Below are 12,259 nucleotides of genomic sequence, written 5' to 3'. Positions count from 1 at the left end.
AGTCAGGGATAAGGGGTTCGATATGCAAAGTCTTTTATTTAAAATTTGAAAAGTTAAGACTTACGACCCCCTCAGTATATGCCATTCCCATCTTATAAATAAGGAGGAATGACGGTTTCAAACTCGTGCAGAGCTGCATTTTCGTTTACAGAACTCTGTAGGCACTTTAGAAGTGAAGCTTGGCTTCAAAATACAAACACTGGGGGCTTTGGCTCAACCTTTTAATATAAAAAATTCACTGATGTACAAAAATGTGAAAGTGTGACAATGATAACATATGAAATCCTGTGATTGAGAGTCCCCTCGAGTGCGCGCCATGGTGCCCGAGCACCTGCCCACACGCACCCGGCGTGGAAACAGAAACTAATGCAGACGGCTGCTCCGGAGAAGCGCCGACAGTGCGCGCGGCACTCCACCAATCACAGACCAACACCTACTCCAAACATTCAGAACCAAAAGTACGGCATCTTCCAGAACAGCAGGGCAGACTTCTTACTCACGATGCACCAGCACGAACAGACCCAGCAAGAAGAGTACTGCATACTAGGAAATAAACGCAGAACACGAGTCAGGGAAGTTTTTAAAAGTGTCCAAGTCTTCAGAGTTCAGTCATGCGCTGGCTGACTTTGTGCCCGTGACCAATGACTAAAGTAACCATTTAGGTCTGTAACCCATGTAATAGTTCCCAAAAGTAAGCAAAAGAGCGCATGTGTAATGAAACACGTAGGATAGGCTCTTACCTTAAATTTCGGATAGTCATTCATGAGGATCGTCACAATCCCAATATAAGGAACAAATCTAAACAAACAGGCAAACAGAAAACTGGTCATCACAGAACTTCCTCGGTAGCCAGTCTCATTTACCGAATATTCTCAGTATCTTTCACAGAAAACTGATTTTCAGGTCACAAAGTCCATTTGTACAGACTGTCCTATTAGATCCTTCCAACGACTCATGTGACAGGGAAGTTAGGAGTACCACCATTTTACAGATGAGGAAACAGATGCTCGTGGCCGAGGTACGCGGTTTCGGTGCAGGAGAACGAGCACCAGACCTAAAGTCTCAGGCCCCCAGATGGGGACTCTCGCACTACACGCGGAGTCAGCGCTAGGGGCTGGGTGTGTTGTCATGACCTTCCAGGAGCGGTCAATCTAGCTGGGGCAACAAGGCAAACACAGCCAGACCATTACAAGGTACTTCACGTTAAGTAACCAAAAAGTGAGCATAAGAGCTCCGTTACAGCACTTCAGATTTCACCACCCACTCATTTGTTAACCACCTGTAACCTGCCTCTGGCTCTCCTGACCCCAAAATTTCTTCCAGAACAGTTTAAATCGCTGTATGCAGTAGACCAGTCTCACCTTCCATCTTCCTTTTCATCTCTGCAGAATCTGACTTTGAGGACCACAAACTTCCCTCAAAATCCCTTCCCTCCTTGGTTTCTCGAACACACCACAAATCTATTTCTCCAACTACCTCATGGCTGCTATCCCTTGTTTTTTTCACTAGCTTTCTTTTTCCTTGCCCCTAAAGTTTATCCCCTTAAACCAGATACAGATAAAACCACCTGTTAAAATAAATACCATAGACCTGATATATTTCCTTTCTCCAAAGGAGAAATTATTACATAATTGGTTGCACAACTAGTTCTATAGTGTCTGTCTCTCCCACTCGACTCCGAGCTCCACGAGAGCAGAGACGATGCCAGTCTTGCTCCCCACTGTATCCTCAGGGCCGGACGTAACCCCTGTACAGAGTAGGCATCTAGTAAACACTGCCTGATGGAATGTCTGGATGTCCAGGCCTCTTCTCTTCTTTTCCCTTGGAGAGCTTGTTTACTCCGGACTTCACTTCTCCCAACAGAAAGCACTCCTCAACCTCGTAAGAATTCAGGGGAGAAAGGAAAGGTTAGCAGGGTACCATTACTGTGGGAGGAAACGCACAACTTTCTTTTTTCTCCTCCTCTCTTACAGCTGGACTCTAGAATGGGCCCCATGATACTGACCTAGAGTTTGTCCTAGAGAAGGGAGGTTGGGCTGAGGTGGAGACTGAACTTTGTGTACTTTAAAATAGCCCAGATATTTCTATTCAGGGCATCCACAACCTGTGCACCATCATCCCAAAGGTGCACAAACAGAAATCACCTCCCACATAACGCCTCCACCATCAAAGCCATAGGCAAGCTCGAAAAACAGAAATTTTGTCTTTGGTGCACTTCCCTCCTTTGAAGAACTCCTCTTACTTCCTGTCTCCTGTCCTCACCCCATCCTGTCCCTCTCCCTTCTGGCAGCATTACCACACACACACACACCCACCTCTCCCCATCCCCAAACTTCCATTCTGCAAGCTGATGTTTCCTAAAACCAAGCCTCCTTCGTCAGCATCACCTGCATAGCCTGTTAAAAACGCAGCTTGCTGTATCTCCCTCACAGTTACTGAGTCAGAGCATCTGTGGAATAATGCTTCTGCACAGCACAGCACCGGCAGCTCAGTTCTAGCTAGAGAGGCCTGCAACAGGCATGTGGTGGCAAATACTATCCCTTCCTAGGACCCTGGAGCCTCTAAGAGCTGAAGAGTAACAGTCCCTACAGGACGGCAGAGCTAAGCGCTAGGAGGGCAGACAGGGGTTTTCTGTGTTTTTAAATATGTATCTTTTCTTTGTAATATGATAAGTTATTTCTTTTGTCTCACTTATGAAATCTTCATACAAGCAGTAGCTTTCAGTGAACATAACTCATTTAATTTAAGAAGGTGACGGCAGACGCCTCACAGTAATATCAGGCTAAAAGCGACAAAACTATCTGTGATTTCTACTGAAACAGCAGCAGGCTGCTGATTCTGGGCTGATGATCCACCAGGAGCCGTTCTCACGGAAAGACGTGCGCTGTTCCCTCCGCGCGGTATCCATGCTCGAGTGATCACACAGTTATCCCTGGAAACATGGTCCCCTAAGGCTGGTTTCTCCCTGCCCCACCACAAGAGAAATGGAAGCAACTTGGTCTTTAGGAGTAATGAAAACAAATAATATGAGAGGCAGTCCGAAGTCAAAGAAAAGATTTAATTATCTGTCTGTTTTCCTCCACAGAGACAGCAAAGGGTTGCTGATCAAGGACAGAACGCCTCTCCCATTAGTCATCTACAATTCAAATCAGCTGCACTTTTCTTCCTACTGCTGGAGAAACTCAGCTACAGCAGAGTTGACAATAAGCAGAAGAAGGTCAAACATGCTGCCCACAAAGCCAGCCCCAACAGCAGCCTGTGCCGAGCTAACATCTAGAAGGTAGCGTGGGGCAGAATACGTGCCCCTGGGAGGTGCTGGTGAGGATGGAGCCTCAAATGGAACGACTACCTGCTGACATTTGGAGAACATAATTTGTCAGACGTCAAAGGGGCCTCTATCTGGGAAGTCCGGACCTCAGCAGCTGACTGAAAAAGGATCATTGTTTCTACCCCAGAATAATCTGTTTCAAGTTGAGTAAAAGGTACATTTTAAAAGCCTCATCCTTAAAACTGGTTTTAGTCAACAGAGAGCTCAATTACTCTACTTCTTCCTTCTCTTTTACGTCGCTCTTCATTGTCAATGTTCTCCGTTCCCAGCCTCCGGCCTGTCTCTCGCCCTCTTCTCCTCTTGCTCCTCCTTCTCTCGCCCTCTTCTCCTCTTGCTCCTCCTGTGTTTTCAACCACCTCAACTGAGAAAGAATCACCCCTATTAAATACTTAGTTGGTTCAGTATTAGTTTCATGAACAAACCTCGAAGGCATGATGCAAGGTGAAAGAAGCCAGACGTAAATTAAGACCACATATTGTGAGATTCCGTTTATATGAAATGTCCAGAACGGGCAATCCACAGAGCAGAAAGTAGATGAGTGGTTGCTAGGGGCTGCAAGGAAAAGGGGATGGGGAGTGACTACAAATGAGTATGGAGTTTTCTTTTTGGGGTGTGGACATGTTCTGGAATTAGTGCTGACAGCTGGGTAACCCTGTGAATATAATAAAACCCACTGAATTGTACACTTTTAAATGGTGAATTTTATCTCCTAATATATGTGAATTGTATCTCAATAAATCTGTTTTAACTTGTTTTTGTTTTGGGCCTTAGGCCCCAGCGTAGAATTTTTTTAGTGTGCAACTATCTAGCAAAAAAGTGTTTTTACTGTGTAAAGACACTTGCACCACCATCACAGACTGGTCTGCAGAAAAGCGATTCCCAGGGTTTGGGTACAGTCTGACTGTGAACTATCAGTCTGTGTTTTATAATCTCCACAAAAGGAGGTGCTATGCTCTGCTATGTGTCCAGGTAAGTGGCAGTATAATCAAGGCAAAGCAAACTTGTCCAGTTAAGATTCGGTGCTCCTGCTATGTAGCTACGTATGTCATGGAAAGTTACTTAATCCAGAGAGTACCATGCTATTGCTTTTTTTTCTTTATTAAAAGCTACAAAAGACCTGTATTTTCAATGTTGGGATTTTATTTTATTTTTAAGTAATCTCTACATCTAACGTGGGGCTCAAACTCACAACCCTGAGACTGAGCCAGCCAGGTGCCCCCCAATGTTGGGATTTTAGAAATGATACTGAATATAGTTTGAGGTTAAAAAAAAAAAAAAATCCTTCAGAAAGACAAGTTACTTGAGTGAAAGCCTGGCTCCTTAACCCTTTTGTGGGATGATGCATCTTCTACCCAAACGGGGCCAGAGTGAGCAGACAGAACTGCATTAAATACCTAAGACTCAAGATCCACACAGAGGGACACTCTGTTACACTATAAGAGTATAAATAAAACAGTACGGCAGAATTTAACAAAAGCCAGTATGCATAGGTTTCACCCAGTAATTCCACTTCTATGAATTTACTGAAGAAATGATTACTGGGCAGAGGCACTGAGATGTATGTAAGATGCTCATTATAACATTGTTCACACACACACACACACGAAACACTCAAAGCATCTACCAATAGGAGATTGGCTAAATAAAAATACGGTCTAGCCATTCCATGGAATAGCATACAGCTATGAAAATGATGATATGGAGATATATCTTTTGATTTGTAAAAAGACTGACAACTTTGGGGTTAATAAAATGTTATAAACAGAGTGACTATCTCTCCTCACACACAAAATGTGTTTACGCATGTCACATACATATGTTATCTGCACCTTTTACATAAAGACTAAAAGAACATAAACCAAAATGTTAAAACACTTATGGAGGGGGAGAGGAAGGAGAGATATAACTTTCTTCTTCTTTTTTTTTTAAAAAGATTTATTTATTTATTTGAGTGAGAGAGAAACTCAAGCCTACTCCCCACTGACTGCAGAGCCCAACACGGGACTCTATCTCATGACCCACGCTGAAACCAAGTTGGACGCTTAACCGACTGCACCGCCCGGCGCCCTGTGACTTTACTTTTTGATGACTGTTACTTATGTTTCTACGTGAATCTGAACATCACAGTTAAAAGAAAAACAGAAAGGCTCAACGAGACTGGCGAGCGGGAATAACCACGTTAGCAGCATCCTGGGAACTGTGGGAGACGGGAGTGTTATTTCTCAGGAGCACTGATGATCTAGTTTGTAGTATAAAAGGATGTCTGGGGCTCCTGGCTGGCTCAGTCAATGCAGCATGATCTTGGAGATCTCTTGACTTCAGGGTTGTAAGTTTTGAGCCCCATGTTGGGTGTAGCGATTACTTAAAAATAAATACAAATCTTAAAAAAAAAAGTATGTCTAGCTCCAACATAGGAAATGAAGTTCCCTTGAACCGGAGGCATGCATACAAACAGCTTTGCAAGAGACAAAACACACCGGTGCCTGTTCTGATCCAACCTGTCTGGCCCCAAAGCAGCATCTCTCATGCTCTAACTGAAGCAGCTTTCACTTAGTGCCGCACACTGACTTCTCCGTGGGAAGAGAACTCCTCAGTGTGGTGGCCTGATCTCTAGTAGAATCGCTCTGAATCCAGTGTCTACAGAAGGAGCAGATGTTCTGACAGGGGTAAGAGCCCCATGTTGCATCTGAATAGTGAGAACCAGTAGCTCTCCACTCTCAGAAGTGCAATGCCACTAATTCTGGCGTGATGGTTAAGAGGGTGGGCTCCGGAGTCAGCCGGCCACTTAGCATCATCAGTGTGGACTTAGATAAACTAACTCGTGTGTTTCCTCATCTGTAGAATGGAAATATTAGGGTTGTTCTGTGGTTAAAATGAAGTAATACTTGTAAAGCATTTAGAATGAGTCTCTGGCACACAGTAAGCCCTGATAAATGTCAGTTATTGTTAATACTATTAATAACATGAAGGTAGTAACAATTCTATTACGTCCTCATGTCAGTAACTTACAATTCCTGTCCTCCACTGATCTGTTCTCCTGATAAAATCTGAAATAAACAGGCTTAATATAACTTTTAAATTTCATTTGACCCCAGTGATTTTAAGACTAGAAATAAAACAGTATGAAATAAACATGATAAAATTAACTTAGATGAATACTTTAAGCTGTTGACTCAGTAACTACTGAAGAAAGACATTTCAGGAAGCAGGATCAACACTGCTCTGGACCCCCCAGACTAGCACGGTATAGACTCAGAGTACAAGAAGGTGCCCAATAACATTTCTTGAATGAATTAAATAAACAAAGGAGTTTGTAAAATTGTCACTCCGATCCATCATCTCATCACTAATATTCTACTCTTTTGCTGCACCCCATTTCCTCCCCTCTGGAGCAGTATACCCGAAGTTTTAGACGCATTTTAAGAAGCATGCTTTGTCAGAGGACACAAGGTGATTTCGTAGAACCAGGACCAAAACATTATATTCAATTGTGTGTGATCAGACAATATGACAGAGGGCCACATTTCATGTGACAGGGAAAGCTCAGTAAATGCTCCCCTCTATACTTACCCCCTTGCTCTCCCCACGACATCTTTCTTCTCTAGCCAGTGTTGTCCTTGTTTATAGAGGCCTCGGTCATCAACAGCATTATTATCTCCTTTGGTCAAAAACTTGATATGTCCATTTTGCCTTAAAAGAATAAGGGGGGAAAAAAGAGTGAGGGAAAGCCAAGTTATCAAACACCTCCATGCCATTTGCAAGCACAAAATCTGCTTTGTTAACCAAAAATGTTGTGGAACTGTAGTATTTTATCATCATTCCTAATATCAAAATAATTCTCTATTTAGCTAAAAGGATGTTCACAGCTGTGTTTATACTGGGGAAAAACTGGAAACAAGCTGAAAGTCTAACACTCATGAGTTGAAATAATGTAAGCATTGAGGACAATGTTACAGAAGAATAGTCAATGACATTGGAAGATGATACACATTTATTAAGTGAAGAAAAGATTACAGAATACCATATATAGTATAATCTCATTTTTATATTTAGACAAACACAAACCACCAGTTTTCTGTAAATACAAAGAGCAAAGGAACCCATTAAACTACCCCACAGGATATAATCCACAACAAATACTAGGGAAACTACAGAATAACCTAGTTTCTTCAACCAACAAGTTGTGAGGAACAAGGTAAGTTGGAGAAAGAATTTACAGCTTAAAGAAAGAGATTATAAAGCCTTATCAACCAACTGCAAGCAATGACCTTATGTGAATCTAGAGTCAAACAAACGGTTAAAAAAAAAGCTTATGACAATTGGGAATTTGAACAAAGATTGGAAACACAATAATACAAAGGTATGGTTGTTCTTTTTTGGGGTGTAAGCATGCTAAGTGTAGTTATGTTTTTTAAATGCTCATTGCTTATGCTTTATAGCTATTTACTAAAATATTTACATATGACATGACATGATATCTAGAGTTTGATCCAAATAATACGGGAAGGAGAGTGGGAAGAGGTGGTAGTCTAAGTGGGGCAGAACTGCCCATAGATTTGTAATTATTGGGACTGGCTGAGAGCACATGGGAGTTGAGTATGCAGTTTTATGTACTGTTGTGCATGTTAGAAATTCTAACATATTTCTAAATATATATATATATATATTTATTTATTTTATATTTTATTTTTAAGTAGGGCAACACGGGGCTTGACATGACCCTGAGATTGTGAGTCGTGGGCTCCAATGACTAAGCCAGCCAGGCGCCCCAGAAATTCTCCGTATTTAAAAAATAAAATGAAAGAAAAAATAAGATAGTAAAAAAGATCTAAACTGACAGACCAAGGTATAAACAGAGGCCATCTATGGCTTTCTTTAGCTTCTAATTTTTTTCTTTAGCTTCTAATTTTATCCTCCAACAAACCTACATTGCTTTGACATGCCAGGGTTTTTAGGAAAAGCATTTACTTATCAAGAAATTATTAGTTTAATTCTGCTAAAGAACAGGAGGTTTCTAATAATTTTAAAATTTAATCGAAAGCATTTTACAGTTTGATAAAGACTATCTTAAAACTAATTCAAGTGAGTTTGGGTTAAGTACTATATAAAGAAGAAAATTAGCTCAGACTCCTACTAACATCCACTTAGATTCTAAGCCAGAAACTGGCTCACTAGACACAAAATGTGGCAGATGAAACTAAATTGGAAGGTGTTGCAAACACCAAAACAGTTAAGTGCAAACAGTCACATTAAAAATGAGATTCCAGTTAGAAAATATGCAAATATATACAGAAAAAAACAATCCTTAGCTGACAACTCAGTGAGGGAAAGAGTGTCTGAAAACTTCTGGAGAGGGAAAGAGGACAGGTGCCAAGAGGGGCCACAGGAGCACAGGAAGGAAGAGTGTACGCAACCATGAAAACAACAGCAAGCCCACAGAGGCAGAATCGGAACACCAAATTTGAGGAAAGCCAAATGGGGGAGTGGAGAAGCTCCCCAGGAAAGGAAAGGGACGAGACCTGGGCTCTCCTCAAAGACTTGATTTGCCAACAAGCCACACAAACACACCCGAGTTCCCCGCTCTGGGGTGGTGTCGGGAGAGACCACTAGAGCTGTGTAAAAAAGCACAGGTCTCCATCTGTGGAACCGGCGTGGCAGCACTGGCCCCTGTTCGACCGACCTGCCATCAAGACCAGCCCAGCACTTCACCACTCACGGCCCCCAACACTGACCGATGACGCACTTACACAGGGCTTTCCCCTGGTGACCACAGGGACCAAATATTCAATATCATCTATCTCCAAGGAGCTCGACGTGCTTGCAGTTCAATTCAACCATCATAATGCTGTGATGTTAGGAGGGAAGAATTAATCACCTTCTAAGTAAGAAAAAGTAAGACCCAAAAAGCCAAATGGGTGCAATACAATCTCTCTCTCTCTCTCTCTGCACAGAAAGAGCAAAGCCGAGGACTAAGTCATCCCCACCGCAAACTTTCTCCTTCCGGAATACTTGACCACATGCCAGGAGCCGCCATCATCAACGATAATACCCTCTAAAACAGGCGGAACTTAGTAAGTGCGCGTCAGAGGAAGCTGTAAAATAAAGTACGAATTTATATGTGGGAAAAGCATCAGCATTAAGAGGGACTTGACTAACAGGCTAACAGGAGGAACTAGCCAAGAGAATTAAGTCAATTGATGATATTTCAAAGTGATGTCATCTCTTAAATGAAAACACAGACCTTGCTATGTGCTACCTCTTTCCTGACTCATTTATGTTGGAAGAAAATGGAAAACAAGAGAGTAGGTAGGGGAGAAGGACTCAAGAGATGTTCTGCCGTCTGCGAGAGCATGTGTGACCTTGCCTACAGGTGTGTCTCACAGCCCTCTTGGAGGAGCCAGGAGTAATAACTCCCCCTTTTTCAGTTAATTAAAAACACAGTAACTACAATAAATGCAGGACGCGTGTCAGTCTTTTTAAAAAACACCACCAACCACTTTTTCTCAATGTACTATTTACTCCTCCAAACTACCTCCTATTAAAAATACTGGAAATTTCTTAAAATCCCTTAGAAGAGTATTTTGCCTGAGCTCAGCAGTGCACGAGAGCAAAGCCCTGGATTACGCGTGCTTTCCCACCGCCTGGTCAGACAGCTCAGAGCACAGTGTGTGTCCTCTGGAGAACAGGTAGGACGAGGTAATGACCACGCTGGGCACAAAGAACAGATTCAAATTCATGGGCCCATTACCAACATATTAAGCAGTACTTGGCAAGCTGATCTTTTAGTTCAGGGAGCCTTTGCATATGTGGTAATACCGGGTATATTCTACCACACATTCATGAGATAAGCATGTTACCAAAAATTGTATTGAGTAGATCCCAGTGTTGTGCAGGGGAAAGTGTATATTTATAAAACAAAGAGAGAATTACCCCAAATTTAACATTCTCTCTGGGTGTTAAGGTTGCATGTGATTCTGTTTGCTATATTTCCCAATTTTATATATCATCTTATTACATGCTGTATAATAAGACTGTTATAAGATGGAGCGTCAACATATGAAAAAAAGAGCTTTTTATGATATTTACAAATTTACAAAGGCACAGTACATTAAGAAGCAGGTGGAGAAGGATAGGAGGAATGAAACCAAAGGGACAGGTCAGCTGAACTGATTCCTACCTCTCTAATTCTCAAAGTTCAGGATTTTATTTCTTAAAACAATGTTCAGATGAAAGAAATGAATAACAATGCAAAAATCAGCCTGAAAACATTTAGGGCACATTTCTAAAACACTTCATCCATTCTGGTTTTCATTCAGTCTCACATTTAAGAATGCTGTTAACTCTACCAAATCAAATGATAATCGCAATCAGGTAATTTAGTCTCCCCCAAAAGAAAAAAGGAGACCAGAAGCTTCAGAATACTAACTGCACATGTTAACTAAATAGGCCTTCAAGTTGAAGGCATCTCGAGAATCTAAAATGAAATCACCAAAAACCCCACTAGTAGTAGTACCATACGCCTTACTATATTCAGAATTCTGTTAAAATTATTTTTAAAATTTAAAGAATGCCTAATTGATATAGTATCTGTCAACGAACTTGCCCTAAAATAAGATCAACTATTTATAATAAAAAAATCACTCAACTTCAAAGGACTGCATATAAAACTGGACAACTGCTCTACCTAAAATAGGGTCTGAGTGTCATTTGATTTGCTCTGGTAAGTTCAGGGCAAAGTTGGCTCTGCTTTGCTCACAACAGGCAGGGCTAAGAACAAATGCCACAAATCCACTTTGAGAATCCAGAAAAACACTGCCTGTACTGAAGAAACCATCACAATTCCAAATTAAATTTCTAAAAAATTAAGTGATTCCTTCCTAGTCAATAGTAGAATGCCTTTTTAAAATTATAATGCTTCGGGGGTGCCTGGGTGGCTCAGTCGTTAAGCGTCTGCCTTCAGCTCAGGGCGTGATTCCGGCATTCTGGGATCGAGCCCCGCATCAGGCTCCTCTGCTGGGAGCCTACTTCTTCCTCTCCCACTCCCCCTGCTTGTGCTCCCTCTCTCGGCTGTCTCTCTGTCAAATAAATAAATAAAAATCTTTTTAAAAATAAAATAAATAAAATAAAATAAATTATAATCCTTCAAAATATATACTGAAGTTTGGGGGAGGGGGAAGAGCAGTCCCATCTTTATTTCACCAATGAAGAAAGAACTCTTTTAAACTAGAGTGTTTATATGGGGATTTTCAAAAGGCAACAGTTGAGGGTGCCTGGGTGGCTCAGTTAGTTAAGCATCTGCCTTCGGCTGAGGTCATGATCCCAGGGCCCCGGGATCAAGTCCCACGTCGAGTCCCAGGTTGGGCTCCCTGCTCCATGGGGAGTCTGTTTCTCCCTCTCCCTCTGCCCCTCCCCCCTGCTCATGCTCACGCTCTCTCACAAATAAAATCTTAAAAAAAAAAAAAAAAAAAAGAGCAACAGTTGACTATTGCCTCTTCTCTAAGTGGAGAAAATAAATTACTTTAGAGAGTGGGGTAAGAATAAGATAATATTTATTTAGGGCTCCCTCATTCTCAAGAACCCAAATCACTGTCTCACTGATTTCCTTCCCCTCTGTGTGTCCTCCAGGACACCTACCTTTTCCTTCATTTCTTTCTTTCCCTCCCTCCTGAATCTTTTCCTTAACTAGAATTACTACAGATTTGTAAAGGAGGGGATGAGGAATATGGAGTTGGACAGGGAAGCACAGGCTCAGCACTCACAGATCTTATAATTCATCTTCCTAAACCTCTTAACATTACAGATGAGGAAACAGACCCAGAGAGGTGAAATTTTTGGCTCGTTGTTATGTCCCACCTCCACCTCTAGGTGACTCTACAGGTTTTACACAGGTCCTTTCTAACCCTAAAATGCGAGAGAGTCTATGTTTAAAAG

At 41.8% G+C, this 12,259-nt stretch overlaps 1 protein-coding gene across 4 annotated transcripts in view; it reads right to left on the bottom strand.

Annotated features, from left to right (window-relative positions):
* Window positions 1-16: 16 nt before the first annotated feature.
* Window positions 17-12,259, bottom strand: part of SEC11A (SEC11 homolog A, signal peptidase complex subunit) — a 39,203-nt gene continuing 26,960 nt past the window's right edge. For 3 of the 4 annotated variants that reach the window (XM_019800251.2, XM_034667839.1, XM_002919793.4), the window contains 3 exons: window positions 6,899-7,018; window positions 741-798; window positions 17-543 (listed from right to left, as the gene is read on the bottom strand). In XM_019800251.2, the coding sequence (XP_019655810.1) occupies window positions 493-543; window positions 741-798; window positions 6,899-7,018 (229 nt within the window). In that variant the 3' untranslated portion in view covers window positions 17-492. The other variant, XM_019800252.2, reaches the window with a different exon arrangement.

The sequence above is a fragment of the Ailuropoda melanoleuca genome, chromosome 9, assembly GCF_002007445.2.
Source record: "Ailuropoda melanoleuca isolate Jingjing chromosome 9, ASM200744v2, whole genome shotgun sequence".
NCBI lineage: Eukaryota > Metazoa > Chordata > Mammalia > Carnivora > Ursidae > Ailuropoda > Ailuropoda melanoleuca.
The sequence above is the reverse complement of the archived record's forward strand: the minus strand, read 5'-3'. Positions and strand labels throughout refer to the sequence as shown.